The sequence below is a fragment of the Carcharodon carcharias genome, chromosome 37, assembly GCF_017639515.1.
Source record: "Carcharodon carcharias isolate sCarCar2 chromosome 37, sCarCar2.pri, whole genome shotgun sequence".
Classification (NCBI taxonomy): domain Eukaryota; kingdom Metazoa; phylum Chordata; class Chondrichthyes; order Lamniformes; family Lamnidae; genus Carcharodon; species Carcharodon carcharias.
In genome coordinates, this window is record NC_054503.1 from 3,502,512 (window position 1) to 3,521,105 (window position 18,594).

Sequence of the window (18,594 nt, forward strand, 5' to 3'; positions counted from 1 at the left end):
TCCCGCAAACCAACATTCCCGGAAGGAAGTTAAGGAGTGAACTGAACGAAACAGTGAGGGGGACTTAATGATCACAGCGCAGCCTCGGTGCCGGGACTTGCACAAGCCACCAACACTGGCTGTTTTACCTGCGAATGCTATTAACCCGGAGATAACACAGGGCGACTGCAACCGTTTGACAGGCCGCAACTCCCTCTCTCTCTCGAAGAGGATGAGTGCCGCTGTGCTTCAACCCTCGAGTGCCAAATCATCACCCGAGTGACAGCATCTCACCCGTCATCCAAGACAGGCTCTTTGACCACAATCAAATGCTATCCCTGCCCTTGCCACACATTCGCGTCTACTTCCAGCGGTGGGTAACAGGTCAGCACTCACAATGAGCCAATTCTGCCCTCTTTTCCCCAGGCTGAGCACAAAGGGACTACTATATCAGCTGTAGGGTCTCAACCTCGGGGGATCAGCCTCTGTACGAATGGGCAGTTAAAAATTAGGGTTCTTGGAGACGGCCAGACTCAGTTATGTAAATAACTCCCAGGTAAAGAAAGTCCAATGGGTCACCTTCTCCTCGTCAGTGGTCCCCACTCCAGGGGGAGGGTCATCTCCAGGGGGACCCTCGTCACAATCCGCTTCTGCCACCGTTAGGCTGGTCACAACCTCTGACCTCAGCTTGAGGAACTCGTCGGTGGACAGGATGTCCTTCGGTGAGTAGTTCTGCACGTGTTCCTTAAACCTGTACGACAGCGAGAGACCCGGAGTTAGGGCTTGGCTCCAGATTTAGATGAAACAGTCACCGCATGGGGTGCGGACCCCTGGTGAGTAGCGAGTAACGGCTCAAAGCTCGATGTTACATTTTGGACCTGTCTCCTCCTGTTCCTGCTGCCCCGTGGCCTAACTCTCACCAAGTCCCGTTCACCCATCTCGCCCCTGTGGTCGCTGACCCACATTAGCTCCTGGTCCCGCTTCAGCTCACATTCAAATCCCTCCATGGCCTCTCACACCCCTATCTCTGTAATCCCTCCACACCCTTACACCTTGGAGATATCTGGCCTCTTGCTCGCCCCCGACTTTAATCAGTCCACCTCTGGTGGCTGTAGCTTCAGTTGCTTGTGTCTGAGGCTCTGGAATTCCCTCTCTAAACCTCTGCTTTAAGACGCTTCTTAAAGCCGACCCCTTTGAGCAAGCTTCCACCTGTCGTGGTGGTTCGTGTGTCAATGCCTGGTTAATAACCTCTCCTCGTGATTAGCCTTGGGATCTTTTACTGTGTTAAAGTGCATGTTAAAAGACACCGGTCACTCCTGAAGGCACCAACTCTCACTCAGATGTCAAAGCCAACTGTGAGAGTGGGTCTGGTTGGGGGAGGCCTCCAGTAATTTGTCCGAGTGGCCATTCTTCACGCGCAGGAGGCTGCTATGCTCAGAAGGGGGGCATCACAGCCAAGCTGGATCCGTCCACACCAGGCAGGGGTCCTGCGAATGGCAATCAGGAGGAGCTGGCAACCCCCTGGACAATCTTACTGCTCCCCTGGCTTTGACAGCACCGAGGCCAGTCACAACAGCCCAACTGGTTCACCGACGTCCTGTAGGGCTGTCCTTACCCAGTCTGGGCCTGCACGTCAGTCCCACCGCAATGCGGACGGGGGTCTTAGCCTCCGAGAGTGTCCCGCAGCGGTTCTGAGCGGCAGCGGCCCACCACCGTCACCTCCTCGGGCAACTAATGCCGGCGAGGTCTGGATACTGAGAACAAATTTTAAACAGACAGCGTACACACTGCCCCGACTGAGGTGGGCTAACAGAACTGAAACTAGAGCTTTCTGGCCTACGAAGGTGCTCTCGTTTGAGGCTGTTCTTTTAGTATGGAGTCTGGCAGTGAGCCCCGAGCGTTGCTGCTACGGTCCAGAAAACAAAGCAACATTATATAGCTAAGAGTTTCAAATGCAAACTGGACCCGGTGCTGGCAGGGATCACCTTGTACAAAAGGCAGGTACTGCGAAGAATTCGGGGCTGGTGTGATCTCCTGGACTAGTTTTGATCGTCAACAGGGGTCAGAGAGGAATTTCCAAAATCTTAAACCCACCCCCCCCCCCCCCCCCCCCCCCCCCCCCCCCCCCCCCCCACCTCAACCAACTAGCCTGGGGGTTTTAAATCCCATTTCTCGCCTCTCCCGGGCAATCACGATTCCAGGTGAGGTGAGGAGTTTACATACTGCGATGCACAAGGTATTGCGATCGTGCGGGATGGAGTCAGTGGAGGAAAGAAGGTTTTTTCCTGTCTGTCTGCCATCGTTCTCATCTTCCAGCAGCCTGGCCTATCAGACTTACAAAATGAAATCCAAGGTTGGTCATTTAAAAAAAAAAAATTCATTCACAGGATGTGGGCGTCGCTGGCGAGGCCCAGCGTTTGTTGCCCATCCTTAATTGCCCTTGAACTGAGTGGTCTCGCTCGGCCATTTCAGGGGGGCAGTTAAGAGTCAACCACATCGCTGTGGGGTATGGAGTCACATGTAGGCCCAGACCGGGTAAGGACGGCAGATTTCCTTCCCTGCAGGGACATTAGTGACCCAGATGGGTCTTTACAACCATCGATGATGGTGACTATGAAACAATCACTGAGACTAGATTTATATTCCAGATTTATTAATTGAAATTAAATTCCACCAGCTGCCGTGATGGGATTTGAACCCGTGTCCCCAAAGGATTAGCCTGGGGCCTCCAATTTACTAGTCCATTACCAGTACACCACCAACTCCCCAGAGGAATATAAGATGGTCACTAATAAATCCAATCAGGAATTCAGGAGAAATTTCACTACCCAGTGGCTGGTGAGAATGTGGAACTCACTCCCACAGCGAGTGGTTGATGTAAACAGTATGGATGCACTTAAGGGGGAAGCTGGATAAACACGAGGGAGAACGGAATAGAAGGATATATTGATGGGGCGAGGCGAGGGGGTGGGAGGTAGGGTTGCCAACTCTGGCTGGGCATATTTCAGGAGACATCAGCAGAAGAGACACAATGGAAAGCCAGCAGCATGACGCTAGCTGGTGAATTTCTTTGCCTGACCCAATGTCTCATCCAACCCATCTCAGCCCGCTTCCCTTGGCCGCCTTTTAAACGTTAAATTCCGGCTCCCAACGAGTTGTGCTCAAGATCCCAAGGTTAGAAAACGAATAAAACAAAACTGCGTTAAAAATCAGCGGCACGCCCGCCCACACTCACTTTGGGGGTTGAAGTAACACGCTGGAACCTTAATGGCGAATGCAGGCACAGGACAGGCCCAGGCTTTAAGCAGGGCCTAAGTCACGATTTCTCCTCGGTGGCTACCACTTCACCACATTCCTAATGCCTGACGAGTTGCGGAGTCGAAGATTTTTCCAACAAAACAAAACATATGCGACTTCACAGAACAAAACGTTGCTGGTTTCAGCCAATTCCATTGTCTTAAGGCGAATGACCTCATTAAGGCCTTTTGTTTTAATCAACTCAATTTTTCCTAGCACAGCAACAAAGCAGGCAGCCACGCTCCCTCTGGCATCGTGCCGCGGGACTTCAGCTGCGTGCTAGGCTGGCAACCAATGCTATGGATTTTCCAGGCAGAGGCAGTTGTAAGCTCAGACAGTTGCCCTTCGCTTAACTGCTCGCTCTTTTACCTCCTGGCTCCTCCTTAGTTCTTTTTGTCTCTGTTAATGCCAGCACGAGGTCAGACACCATTGACGGGGGTTGGGGGGGGGGGGGGGAAAGAGACAGGCAGCAGCAGCGAAGTCCACGAGCACGGTATGCGTGCTTGGTCATGTCGGTTAGTTTCTACGTCATCAGACTGTGCCCGCGTGGCTGCTGCGAACACAATCATCGCTGGTCGTGACTGGGCTGCGGCCGAGGCCTATGAATTACACAATGGAATCACAGAATTATCCTTTTAAAATCTCCAAGATTGCTTTCAGCCACTGGGAGATGCATGGTGAATCTGGTAGATCCCCAGCCTTTCCGGGAGGGTTGGCAACCCTAATGGGGAGGGGGCCCGTGTGGTGCGTAGGATCAGTTGTTCCTGTGCTGCAAATACTTTGCAATACCGTTAGCTGCGAACAACGTTTCGTAACGTATACATGTTTACCGCACAAAGCCGCCTTCTTCACTCACTTCTCAAAGTGGTGGCTGTAGAGTTGCGTGGGTATCGACAGCACCCGGTCGTAAATGGCAGTCACGGCCTTCAGCTGTCCCTGCTCCTTCTCCCAGTTCACGTACAGGTCCCAGAGTCGGTCAGAGCGGAAATCGGTACCGGCGGCAGCCAATGCCATTTCAAACACACTGGGAATAGAAAAACAAGAACTGCTCGTCAGGCGAAACCCAATGCCAAAAGATCAACAGTTGAAAGCAGTACAGGCGAGAGAGAAAGAGCGAGAGAGTGCCCGATAAAGACCAACCTCGATCAGGAGCATTATACAAACACTGTGCCTCCTGCCAACGCCATATTGCCATCTGCACTAGTCTGTGCATATGTCGCTCTGCTGCACCCCAAAACATGGGTTTTGTAGGGAGGCAATGTATTCATACCTTAACGTCTAAGATTTTATAGCTACAGATGAATGGCAGAAAAATGATTATATAATTACGATTCCATTAAGTGTTCAAACAAGCACGGGCACCAATAATAGCTGCACTCTCACCATGACCGGACTGGTTCCCAATTATATCAAATAATTGTCCAACAGCCATCACTAACAACTCACAAAAAGAAGCAAGAAAAATATTGCTGATGCTGCAAATCAGAAACAGAAAACTCTGGCGGCACTCAACGTTAGATTTTCTGTTAGTCAGTTTGGGCCTTTAAATTATCTACTTTATTCCTGCACTAAAATGGCGCAAATCTTTTCTTCTTGGACACTGGATGAACTTCAATCTAGCAATGCCAGGTCTATGAAACCCTGCCCTGTTGCCAGTCTGATGCCACGTGCCCATGGCTGTGTGAGTCTGTAAAACAGGGAATGTGGCCGAGAAACAGTAGAACTGAGCGTGCGAGAGGAGTGTTCCCCTCCCCGCCCGCTAATCCCAATGGGTGCACCAGCCATGACTTACAGGCTCACACTCTCCTCTCACGTCAGTCGGTTTGCGCCCTGTCCTAGATGCTGCAGCACAAAACCTAGGTCAACACGCCCAGTTCCAGTACTGAGGGAACGTTGCATTCTCCCTCTCTGCAATGCTGTGAGTAGGTCGCAATTGTAATACCACAGTAAGCGGCCGTTCAGCCCATTGTATCAGCACCGACTTTCTGCCAGAGCAACTCATCTAGTCCCGCTCACCTGGCCTTTTTCCCATTGCCCTACAACTTCCCCCCCTTTCTGATATATACCCAATTCCCCTTTTGAAAGTCTCAATTGAACCTGCCTCCACCACACTCAGAGTCAGAGTTGAACAGCACGGAATGAGGTCCTTCGGCCCATCGTGCCCGCGCTGGTCAAGCCCCTATCTACTCTAATCCCATTGTCCAGCACTTGGCCCATATTCTTGTATGCTATGGCATTTCAAGTGTTCATCTAAATACTTCTTAAATGTTGTGAGGGTTCCTGCCTCTATCACCCTTTCAGACAGAGCTTCAGATATTGCCCACTGGGTGAAAATAATTTTTTGCCTCAACTCCCCTCTAAACCTCCTGCACCTTACCTTAAATCTATGCCCACGATTACTGACCCCTCCACTAAGGGGAAAAAGTTTCTTCCTATCTACGCCCCTCAAAATTTTGTATACCTCAATCAGGTCCCCCCTTAGCCTTCTCTGCTCTAAGGAAAACAACCCCAGCCTATCCAGTCTCTCTTCATAGACGAAATGCTCCAGTCCAGACAACATCCTGGTGAATAAGTAGCAGAGGATGGTTTCGATCCATTGATTTCAGGGTTATGAGCCCAGCATGCTTCCGCTACACCACTGTGGGCAGAGACAGCAATAAAGAGTCAACCACATAGCTGTGGGCAGTGCAGCTCTCAGGCAGTGCATTCCAGATCCAAAGCACTCACTGTCTGAAAAGGATGTTCCACATGCCGCCATTGTGTCTTTGGCTAATCATCTTCAATCTGTATGCTCTGGCTCTTGATCTTTCCGTCCCTGAGGAACTGGCTACTCAGCCAAAGTGGGGTTCTTATATTACCCCCCCACCCCACTTTCACAATAATCCATTCTGTTCAAGTCTGTTCAGAGACGACCTCAAAATCTTGCTCCAGAGAGCAGATTAAACAGCACCAACTTAAGGTAGAAAACAATCAGCAACTGAGGCTCAGGCACTGGGCTCAAACTCCACCACACCTGCCCATTCCAATGCTGGATAGTTCAGGCTTACCTTCGAAGTTTAGCAGGAGTTTCAGGATTGGTAGCCTCAAGGACTTCCTGCAGGTAAGTGATGTAATGAACCCACAGGTCGACACTCAGTGGGATGGACTGGAGACCTCGCTGGTAAACCTGCAGCAAAAAAACAACACAGTGCAACTGTTAGAACACATCAGCAGAAAATGGGATAAATGGGACGCTTGTGAAAAAAGGGGGCTAAGCACGTTATCTAGATAGAAGGAGCTTTACTCTGTATCTCACCCCGTGCTGTACCTGTCCTGGGAGTGTTTGATGGGGATAGCGTAGAGCGAGCTTTACTCTGTATCTAACCACGTGTTGTGTCCGTCCTGGGAGTATTTGATGGGGACAGTGTAGAGGAAGCTTTACTCTGTATCTAACCCCGTGCTGTACCTGCCCTAGGAGTATGTGATGGGGACAGTGTAGAAGAAGCTTTACTCTGTATGTAACCCCGTGCTGTACCTGTCCTGGGAATGTTTGATGGGATAGTTACTACCAATGATAAAAGAGCTCCATTTCCCTGCACTGATAGGCCTTAACCTGGGGAGTTAACAGGGTTGGCAGAGAGCATTATTTTCCCGAAAGCTGGGAGAGAGAAAACAGCGAACTACAGTCAAGCTAGCCTAACATCAGTCGTTGGGAAATGCTGGAATCTATTCCTAAGGAAGTCTTAACAACGCACTTGGAAAACCCTAGTACAATTAGAACAAGTCAACATGGTTTCACTAAGGGGAAATCCTGTTTGACAAATTTATCAGAGTTTCTTGAGAATGTAACTAGTAGGGTAGATAAAGGGGAACCAGTAGATGTAGTATACCTGGATTTCAAAAAGGCATTCAATAAGGTGCCACCCAAAAGGTTAATAGGCAAGATAAGGGAGGGGGTAACATTTTAGCATGAATAGAGGATTTGTTAATGGATAGAAAGCAGAGAGTGGACATAAACAGGGCTTTTCCAAGCTGGCAGGTAGTGGATAGTGGTGTGCCGCAAGGATCAGTGCTGGGACCTCAGCTATTTACAATTTATATTAATGACTTAGAGAAGAAACACAGAGTAAGGTATTCAAGTTTGCTGATGATACAAAGCTTGGTGGAAAATTAAGCTATGGGGAGGACGCAAGAGAGATTGCGGAGAGATCTAGACAGGTTAAGTGCGTGGGCAACAAGATGGCAGATTGATTATAATGTAGGCAAATGTGCAGTTATTCACTTTGGTCAAAAGAATAGAAAAGCAGAATATTGTATAAGTGCTGATGCTCAAAGAGACTTGGGTGTGCTCTTAGAAGGAATGCGGAAAGTTTACATTAGGAAGGCAAATGGCTTGTTGGCCTTTGTTGCAAGGGGATTGGAATTCAAGAATAAAGAAATTTTCCTAGAGTTGTACAGGATTTTGGAGAGACCACACCTGGAATACTGTGCGCAGTTTTGATCTCCACATTTAAGAAGGATATACTCGCATTGGAGGCGGTAGAATGAAGGTTCAATGGGATGAGGGGGTCGTCTTAAGATGAGAGGCTGAGTAAACTGGGCTTGTATTCTCTATTTTAGCATAATGAGTGGCGACCTCATTGAAAGCTACAAGATTCTGAAGGGGTTGTGACAGGGTGGGCGCTGAGAGATTGTTTCCGTTGGTCGGGGAATCTAAAATGCGGGGGCCCCATCTCAGGATTAGGGGCCGGTCATTTAGGTCTGAGACAAGGAGAAAATGCTTCAAAAAGGTGGTGAACCTATGAAATTCTCTGCCCCAGAGGGTTGTGTATTCTCCATCATTGAATACGTTTAAGGCTGCGGAACAGACAGATTTTTGGTCCCTCAGGGAATGAAGGGATATGGGGGATGGGCGGGGAAAAATGGAGTTGAAGCCCAAGGTCAGCCATGATCGTATCTCACGGTGAATGGGCCGAGTGGTCTACTACTGCTCTTATTCCTTGTGTTCTTGTGGCAAAGAGAAAAAGAGAAGGAAAAGTGAGCGGCTGGGCCAAATGGCTTCCCTCCACACTGTCGATATCTACAATGTCCATGGTTGTCTCTATGTTGAGAAGCAGAGAAACAAAAATCGCAAACGTAATCACACAAAGTTCACTGGCAAAGGTCTAATATTTTTCTGTCACAAGTTGGCACCAGTGGTCAAAAGTAGCCCAGCGACCATGGTGTAATCTGACCAATTTATCAGCCATATACCAGTAATTTTAGTCAGCAGCTTGAACAACTAAAAGGAAACAGAAGCCCCAAAACTCCCAGCATCACCCCCCTCACCTCCTCAACCTCTTTGGTGAACCCCAAACGCTTTTCAATGTCAGCATATTTCTTCCAGTAGCCATAGCAGTAGGGGTAGCGGGCGAAGAATGCATCAAACGCCTTCCGCACGGCCCAGATGTGATTCTGAAAGGAGACTAGAATTAACAACAGAGCAGCCCAGCATCCACAACGTGCCCAGGAGAAACACTTCCCCGTGCCGCCTGCTTCCTCACCACACTGCCAATCCTTCTGGTCCGGGTGCTCGAGGCTACCACCCTCAGATGCCCGCCTGCCCCCACCGTGCGTCGACTCAGTCGGAACTTGATATTGTCACCTCCCCTTTTCTTGCTCAGCAGCTGAAGCGGCAAGGGAAGGAGGGATAGTCAAACTGCCAGGACGGCTGCAAAGCCCGTTATAGTGGGGCTGCAGAACAGGACCACTGTTCCTGGTGCCCAAGGCACGGGGCTCAGTGAGGAGGGCATGGGGGTGGTAGGAGGGCATGGGGGTGGTGGGGAGGGAAGAGAATCACAGGTGCCAGTTATGCTGCATCTTTCCTGAAGGCTGGACTTGGCACAGGGACGGAGGAGCAGGGTGAGTGGGCTGTAACTCTCGCGTCAAAACAAGTAAACTAAATTAACAAATCAAGGGACAAATTAAAAGGCAGCCCCTTAAAGGGAAACTGCAAAAACAAAAGACAAAATTTAAAAAGGAATCTCACAAACATTAAATCAAAACGTGTACACACACAGAACTAGCAGTTAGTGATGTTAGCTGAGTTAGGAATATTGGCCAGGACACCTGTGGAGAACTCCCCTGCCCCTCTTCAAAATAGAATTATGGTATCTCACTGGAGAAGATCTGAGTTTGATGTCTCATCTGAAAGGCAGCAGCTCTGACAGTGCAGCACTCCCTCAGTGCTTGCACTGGGAGTGTCAAGTCGAGACTGCATGCTCAAGTCTCTGGTGTTGGTCTCGAACCCGCAACCTACGGACCAGCGCAAAAGCATTAGTACATGCTCTTCCGCCCCCTCACCCAGCTAATCACCTGCCACAAAGTCCAGCACAAGGGTCTACCAGCCCCTTCCACCCCATCAGGTTGGATGATCAAAGGGATTCTTCTCTCCAACACATCTCCACGTTTCCTCTAGCCTTACCCACCCAGCCAGCTGTATGTTCCACACCACCCCACCCGCCACACACACTCCTCAACCCAAGCCACAGGGCCTCCCTCCCACCCATCAGGCTCCTGCCCAGCCCTGACCCCACCCCCCAGCTCTGCATTTGGTCAAAGGCATCTTGTGTTAACCGTAACTTCGCTGAGCTTCCCTCCTCGACTTCCTGGGTCTCCGCCTTGGCGCTCTCCCTCCCTGGCTGGCTGCTCAGCCAATCTGAGTCCAACCTCGCTCAGAGCGGAGATAATAACCCCACATCCTCCACCTATTTCCACCTCACCCTATCAGCTCCATTTCAGCCCCAATGATGTTTAGGCTGCCTTCGTCACGCCCAGAGTCAAACTACTCCATTCTTTCCTTGTCGGCCTCCAGATTTCTGTCTTTCAGAACCTTCAAATGCCACCAGCCATATTCTGTACTGCGTGAAGTGCCACCCCCCACCTTTCACTGGCTCTCACCCTCCCTGAACGCTACTTAAAAAAAAATCCTCTACCTGTCCCCTTGCAGTCTACTCGCTGCAGCCCTCTTCTCCAACTCTGGTGTTCTTTGAATCCTTGGCCCCCTCGGTGTCTGATATTCGGCTGCTGACACGTTCATCTGCACCAGCTGCTGAAACGTTACCAAACCTCCCCCCCCAACCCCAGCTTCAAGTGCCTCAAAACTCTGTACAGGCCAGCAGTCACAACCCAAGCACCGTTCTCCTATTCCTGCTCATAGTCCGGTTATTCCGAAGTCAGACACCCTTTCACTTTCAAACCCCCTTTGCCGCAAAGACAGCGTTACACTGTCAAAGCGCTGTTGAAGCATCCCAAACTAGGGGGAAAAACCTACAGAAGAGTCTACTTGCTATCCCAGTGGTCTCTACAAACAGGCAGGGATACAGATTCGCACTGGATTAGGGAGGACAAGTGGGTAGGAACACACTGTACTACGAGGTGAATAGGAAGAGATATAGCAGTGATACAACGAGGCACAACCAGCCCAGCCAATACCCACATTACAATCTCCTCACCTCTTGTTCCACGTACTGCAAGACGTATGTCCATCCAGTGAAATCGTATGGATTATCCTCCACTATCTTCCAGTATTTCTCAAAGTCTGCTGGGTACGGCGGGATGCTGCCCTCGGACTCCAAGGCCCCGTACTCACTGCTGCCCTGCCCATACTCATCCACAGCAGCAGCGGTGCCCTCTGTTGTTGTGTAGTCCACACTGTCAGAGTTGGCCAGTGTTTTGTCTACCACATGCTCTGGCCCACTGGAGCTCTCTGGGAGCTGTGGCACTCCCTCCTGCAGCATCGTACTACTGGAAGAATCGGCAGCTAGCTCACCTACAGTGTCCTGACCACCAGCACCCAGGCTAGTGCACTCATTGGCTGATTCTTCTGCAATATCCTTGTCAATGCTCGGCCCACCTATTTCCACCTCTGGCACAATATCCTGATCACAAGGCGGGTTAAGACTTCCAGATAGTTCTCCTGCTGTGCTCTGAACACCAGACGGACTTGGACTTTCAGCAGCTGACTTCTCTACTTCATTACAGTCACGTGGGCTGGGACTGTCCACAGTATCATCACACAGACCAGGACTACAAGCAGCCATCTCCTCTACAGTGTCTGTAGCACAGGGGCCAGGGCTACCAGCAGCCGTCACCTCTACAGTGTCTGTATCACAGGGTCCAGGGCTACCAGCAGCCGTCTCCTCCACAGTGTCCCTATCACACGGACCAAGGCCACCAGCAGCCGCCTCCTCTATAGTGTCCATATCACACGGACCAAGGCTATCAGCAGCCGCCTCCTCTACGGTGTCCATATCACACGGACCAAGGCTATCAGCAGCTGCCTCCTCTACGGTGTCCATATCACAATGGCCAGGACTGCCTGCAGCAGCTTCCTCCCTCATGTCCCCATCACTTTGGCCAGTGGAATCAGCTGCTGCTTCCTCTACAATGTCCCCATCACAGGGGCCAGGGCTGTCCACTGCTGCTTCCTCCACAGTGTCCCCATCACAGGGGCCAGGGCTGTCCGCTGCTGCCTCCTCCACAGTGTCCCCATCACAGGGGCCAGGGCTGTCCATTGCTGCCTCCTCCACAGTGTCCCCATCACAGGGGCCTGGGCTGTCCGCTGCTGCCTCCTCCACAGTGTCCCCATCACAGGGGCCAGGGCTGTCCGCTGCTGCCTCCTCCACAGTGTCCCCATCACAGGGGCCAGGGCTGTCCGCTGCTGCCTCCTCCACAGTGTCCCCATCACAGGGGCCAGGGCTGTCCGCTGCTGCCTCCTCCACAGTGTCCCCATCACAGGGGCCAGGGCTGTCCGCTGCTGCCTCCTCCACAGTGTCCCCATCACAGGGGCCAGGGCTGTCCGCTGCTGCTTCCTCCACAGTGTCCCCATCACAGGGGCCAGGGCTGTCCGCTGCTGCCTCCTCCACAGTGTCCCCATCACAGGGGCCAGGGCTGTCCGCTGCTGCCTCCTCCACAGTGTCCCCATCACAGGGGCCAGGGCTGTCTGCTGCTGCCTCCTCTACAGTGTCCCCATCACAGGGGCCAGGGCTGTCCGCTGCTGCCTCCTCTACAGTGTCCCCATCACTTGGTCCTGTGGAATCTGCTGCCGATTCCTCTCCACTGTCATTTGGGCCTTTGGAATCAGTTGCTGACTCCTCCCCAGTAGAATCGGCTGCTGACTCCTCACCCGTGTCCCCAGTGGAATCGGCTGCCGGGTCCTCTACAGTGGCTCCGTCACTTGAGCCTGGAGTGTCTGCCGCTGATTCCTCGCCTGAGTCCCTGTCGCAGGGGCTGGGGCAGTCGGCAATCGCCTCCTCTACTGCAGTCTCATCGGCATGTAGGCCACGGGCTCGTGTGGACCCCTTCTGCACGGCGCACTGATCGTTCCCATCCAGACTGCCTTTCAGTAATTTCTGCTCACCATCTGCAAGCAAAAGAGAGGAGACAGCAGAAGTTAACGCACAGGCACTCGGAATTATCACAGTTTAGGCTGGTGAGAAACAGCAGGAGACCATGGTTCCACAAAGTTTAACGACATTGGGAATAGGCTGTGCCTGGAAGGGTCATCCATTCTGAATACACTCAACACTTACCAGGGAAAATAATGGTGATACACCAAAAATAACTTGCATTCACATAGCAGCTTCAAATTGCAAAATTTGACACCGAGCCTATAGGGAGGTATTAGGACAGATGAAGAAGGGGCAGAGAAGTGTGTTTAAGGGGTATCTTAAAGGAGGAAAACAAGGTATAAAATCAGGGAGGTTTAGGGAGGGAATTACAGAGTTTTAGGCTCCAGGCAGTGAAAGGCGGATCACCAATGGTGGGGTGATTAAAATCTGGAACGCTCAAAGGGCCAGAATTAGCAGGCCACACAGGCCTCGGGGGCTGTAAAACTGGAGGAGATTACAGAGATAGGAAGGAGCAAGGCCATGGATGGAATCGAAATTAAGGATTTTTTTTTAAAATGGAGAGGTTGCCTAACATTGGGCCCACATAGGTCAGTGATCACAGAGCAGATCGGCGAGCGGGTGTACAGCAAGTTAGGACACGGGCAGCAGAGATTAGAATGATAAAATGAAGATTAAAAATAGTGCAACTGCCTATGAAGATGTCATACTCTGTAACAGGTCTGTAATGGATGATCAAACAAACAATGAAAATCCTGATGAGAGAGCTGGAAACTCAAAGACATTCTGATAGCATTTCAGACTATGATAACCTGAATTCATCCCCTCCAAACGCTACCTTTGCTGACAGACTTGTAACTAGCAGTGCCTCTCTGGAACACTCCTGAAGGGCTGCATTTCTACAGTGCTTTTCAGGACCACCAGATGTCCATAGTGCTTTACAGACAATGAAATATTTCCAAGCGTGATCACTGGTGTAACGTAGGAAACGTAGCAGCCCAATCACGCACAGCAAGCTCCCACAAACAGCAATCTGTTTTTAGTTTTTAAAAATTCGTTCATGGGATATGGGCTACATTGGCTGGGCCAGCAATTATTGCCCATCCCTAATTGCCCTTGAGAAGGTGGTGGTGAGCTGCCTTCTTGAGCCGCTGCAGTCCATGTGGTGTAGGTACACCCACTGTGCTGTTAAGAAGAGAGTTCCAGGATTTTGACCCAGTGACAGTGAAGGAGCAGCGACATTGTTCAAAGTCAGGATGGTGTGTGACTGGGTATTGGGTGGGGTGGAACTTCTAGGTGGTGGTATTCCCATCTATCTGCTGCCCTTGTCTTTCTAGATGGTAGAGGTCGTGGGTTTGGAAGGTGCTGCCAAAGGAACCTTGGTGAGTTGCCGCAGTGCATCTTATAGATGTTACACACTGCTGCTACCATGTGTCGGTGGTGAGGGGAGTAAATGTTGCGGATGGGGTGCCAATCAAGCAGACTGCTTTGTCCTGGATGGTGTTGAGGTTCTTGAGTCATTGTTGGACCTGCACTCATCCAGGCAAGTGCAGAGTATCCCAACACACTCCTGACTTGTGCCTTGTAGATAGTGGACAGGCTTTGGGGAGTCAGGAGGTGAGTTACCCTCCACAGAATTCCCAGCCTCTGATCTGACCTTGTAGCCACAGTATTTATATGGCTAGTCTAGTTCAGTTTCTGGTCAATGGTAACCCCCAGGATGTCGATAGTGGGGGATTCAGTGATGGTAATGCCATTGAACATCAAGGGGCGATGATGAGATTCCTCTTGTTGGAGATGCTCATTGCCTGACACTTGTATGGCATGAATGTTACTTGCCACTTGTCAGCCGCAGCCTGGATATTATGCTGCATTTGGACATGGGCTGCTTCAGTATCTGAGGAATTTCGAATGGTGAACTTTGTGCAATCATCAGCAAACATCCCCACTTCTGACCTTATGACAGAAGGAAGCTCATTGATGAAGCAGCTGAAGATGGTTGGGCTGAGGACACTACCCTGAGGAACGCCAGCAGTGATGTCCTGGAGCTGAGATGACTGACCTCCAACAACCACAACCATCGTGTTTTGTGCTAGGTATAACTCCAAGCAGTGGAGAATTTTCCCAATTCCCATTCACTCCAGTTTTGCTGGGGCTCCTTGATGCCACACTCGGTCAAATGCTGCCCTGATGTCAAGGGCAGTCATTCGCACCTCATCTCAGGAGTTCAGCTCTTCTGTTCATGTTTGAACCAAGGCTGCAATGAGGTCAGGAGCTGAGTGGCCCTGGCGGAACCCAAACTGAGCACGTTATTGCTAAGCAACTGCCGCTTGATAGCACTGCTGATGACCCCTTCCATTACTTCACTGATGATCAAGAGTACACTATGGGCAGTAATTGGTCAGGTTGGATTTGTCCTGCTTTTTGTTTACAGGACATACCTGAGCAGTTTTCCAATATTACTGCGTAGACGCCAGTATTGTAGCTGTACTAGAACAGCTTGGCTAGGGGCACAGCAAATTCTGGAACATAAACCTTCTGTACTATTGCTGGAATATTGTCAGGCCCTGTAGCCTTTGCATTATCCGGTTCCTTCAGCCGTTTCTTGATATCATGTGGAGTGAATCAAATTGGCTGAAGGCTGGCATCTGTGATGCTGGGGACTTCCGGAACGATGTTGACTGAGGAATAAATATTGACCCCAGGACACCGGTGAGAACTCCCCCCATGTTCTTCTTCCCAGTGCCCTGGGACCTTTTACATTACCTGGGCAGGCAGATGGAGCCTCAGTTTAATGTCTTATCCAAAAGACTGCTCCTCCAACAGTGCAGCGCACCCTCTGCACCAACCTCCCCTGACACTGCGGCGCACCCCCAGCGCCAACTTCCTCTCCCCCCACAGTTGGGCGCCAACTTCCCCTCCCCTGACAATGCAGCGCACCCTCAGCGCCAACCCTGACCCATGGAACAGTCCAATCCCAATGTTAGGGCACCCCGTCCCTTCGGTCAGATCAGGCGAAGCTACACTAAAATTCCTGTGACTGCTCACTCAAACATTAGAAAAGTTCACCACGCGTCCTGTGACAAGTCCTCTTTGAAAGGAACTCAGGGTCAGAATTAGCACCAGAATGTCACATCCGTAAACCCTCGTCCTTGTCCCATCAGCCAATGGGAACAGCTTTTCTTTGTCTACCTTATCCAAACCTGTCACCATCTTGTTCATCGCTATCAAATCTCCCCCTCAATCTCCTTTGCCCCAAGGAGAACAATCCCAGTTTCTCCATCCCGTAACCCTGTTGGAGTCTGTGGAGGGAGTGGGAGGGGGGGGGGGGGGTGGTATTAAGTACATGAATTAATTCCACCCCCATATGTTGTCAACTGGCTGGAAGGATTGATGTGATGTTACTTCCGGGTTCCCATCCGGGTCTTGTCTCCTCACCTCCCCCCCCAGAAACTGAGTCTACGCCTGCGCGGCGCCGCTCCGCAAAGGCCGGTTATCGGCGCCATTACAAGCGGGGTTTCCGCCCGATCTCAGAGCCTTGAAGGGAGCCTGAGGGGGGGTATGGGGCCAAATTCAGGAACGGTGATGGAAGATGACGTCCTTCAGTCTCTTCCACCCACCCCAACCCATATCCGACTTTCCCCTCACAACAAGCTGGTGCCCATCCGCCCCTCCCCCTCATCGGAAAAGCCGAGCGCTAGCTCGGATCCGCTTCCCGGCGTCGGCGACAAATCTCTCTCTCCCCCGGTCAATATCGACGCCATTCAACCGATCCCCTCCTCCCCTTTCCATCAGTGACAGGAACGCGCTCACTCACCGCCCGATGGAGCCGATGCCGGCGGATTCGGCTCCGGCCCCGACCACGGATTCTCCGCCGCCTCCATTACTCCCGTCACCATCGTCTGAGGCACCGGAACCGGAAATTGTTCTGAGGGTGGGGGAGGGGGAAGCCTTAAGTTTGTTGAGCCAGTTCACTTAAAGCCCATGATAATTCCCATTTAATCCTTTATTTCCTATTATCTTGCTGTTGTGACTTATTACATAAAATGAATTGCTTTTGTGTGTGTTGGGAGGGGGGGAGGGTGGTAATTTATCCCAGGAGTATGCTTAGGAGACAATTCAGTTAATGACAAGACCACACCACTCCCCATCACCCTATAGCCATCTCCAGAACCTGACAACAGCAATATTGAAATATATTAATTTTTAACAAGGAAAGCAATTCTTGCTCTTCAATATTGCTGTTGCTTTTTTTAAGTCACTTTTTTTTTTCCCGGGATCCAGGACTGAGAAGCCCCCAGGATTGACCCAGGGATTGGAGATCCATCTCTAGAGAAAAATCAAGACCGTTAAAAATAGTGGGGGTTTTTTTTGTCATTTTCTTTGAACATTTCTCTTTACCAGTTATAAAAATGTGGGGGAGAGAAATGGTAGGCCGTTTGGCTGACAGTCAAGCATCATCCAACTGGGTAATGAGTCTTTTTGCTTTCCAACTCATGTAGGAAGACTACGTCACAAGGAGTGATGTGTTGGCAGACTAACGGCTGGGGCCAGTCATGTGATTAAATGGAATACATTTAACTGCAGTTGGCAGCCCTACAAGCTCCACAGAAATCTCCAGAACCTGCTATCAGCAAATTCAAGGGGTATTTCATAGGGAAAGCAGTTCATTGTTGCTGTTACTTTTTTTCTTCCTTTATTCCTGCCTGGGATGTGGTGGTCACCAGCATCCTCAATTGCCCCTTGAACTGACCTTCGGAGGTCTGTTAAGAGTCATCCACATTGCTGTGGGTCTGGAGTCACACGTACGCCAGACCAGGTGAGGATGGCAGATTTCCTAGTGAACTAGATGGGTCTTTACATGGTCATGACATGGTCACCATTACGGAGACTAGCTTTATAATTCCAGAATTATTAACTGAATTCAAATTCCACCAGCTGCTCCTGTGGTGGGATTCAAACCCATATCCCCAGGGCATTAGGGTCTCACCATCATCTTTTTCTATGGACATTTACCAATGTAAATCATTAGGCTGATACTTCCCATTCAATTTTGCTACATCAACAGCCATACTTATATTCTTGTGGTTTTAAGAAAGACTTGCATTTATAGTGTTTTTCATTAACACCGGATGTCTTAAAGTGCTTTACAGTCAATTATATCGCCACCTGGAAGTTCCCCTCCAAGTCACTCACCAACCTGACTTGGAAATATATCGGCCGTTCCTTCACTGTCGCTGGGTCAAAATCCTGGAACTCCCTCCCTAACAGCACTGCGGGTGTACCTACACCACATGGATTGCAGTGGTTCAAGAAGGCCGCTCACCACCACCTTCTCAAGGGCAACTAAGGATGGACAATAAATGTTGGCCCAGTCAGCGAGGCCCACATCCCATGAATGAATAAAAAATAAAAAATATTTTTGAAATGTAATCAGTCTGTTGCGATGTAGTAAACACAGCAGCCAATTTGGGCACAGCAAGCTCCCACAAACAGCAATGTGATAATGAACACAGACGTTGTTACATAGGTGATAGTGTAAGGTGGCTTAATAAAATTTAAGCTGTCCTTTAAAATTATGACTGTTCATTTTTCAATACAGAGGGGGATGTCAGGAAGATATAAAAATTTCCATAAAGTTATTGGAATTTATTGTAAAATAGAGTAATAGTGGGATGTGTCTGTGTGTGAGACACTTAATTGAATTGAAGAGGCAGCTAGTCAGGGTTCTTTGGTGTAAGAGGAGAAGTTAGGTTTGAAATGTTAATTAGGTAAACATGGGGAAGGTTAGAAGCATGGGTGTCAATGGAACATTTGCATTTTGAAATAAACCAGACTAGATTGTTTGCAAAGGGGTGAAATGTGTCACCTAGCCAGATGAAGTTTAGAAACAATGTGTTTATTTTTCCCAAAGATTACTGGTAAAAATTAGTGCTATGAGAGGTAATTA

The 18,594-nt window shown here is 50.1% G+C and overlaps 1 protein-coding gene across 2 annotated transcripts in view; it reads right to left on the reverse strand.

Annotated features, from left to right (window-relative positions):
- LOC121272981 (pre-mRNA-processing factor 39-like) overlaps positions 1 to 16,553 on the reverse strand; it is a 29,032-nt gene extending 12,479 nt beyond the window's left edge. For both annotated transcript variants that reach the window (XR_005941937.1, XM_041179901.1), the window contains exons 1-6: positions 16,462 to 16,553; positions 10,749 to 12,658; positions 8,584 to 8,709; positions 6,324 to 6,442; positions 4,133 to 4,300; positions 559 to 730 (exon numbers count right to left, since the gene is read on the reverse strand). Coding sequence is in view for 1 of the 2 variants with exons in the window: in XM_041179901.1 (XP_041035835.1) it covers positions 559 to 730; positions 4,133 to 4,300; positions 6,324 to 6,442; positions 8,584 to 8,709; positions 10,749 to 12,658; positions 16,462 to 16,543 (2,577 nt within the window). In the remaining variant the exon portion in view is untranslated. The remainder of the gene's footprint in view (positions 1 to 558; positions 731 to 4,132; positions 4,301 to 6,323; positions 6,443 to 8,583; positions 8,710 to 10,748; positions 12,659 to 16,461) is intronic.
- Between the last annotated feature and the right edge of the window lie 2,041 nt (positions 16,554 to 18,594).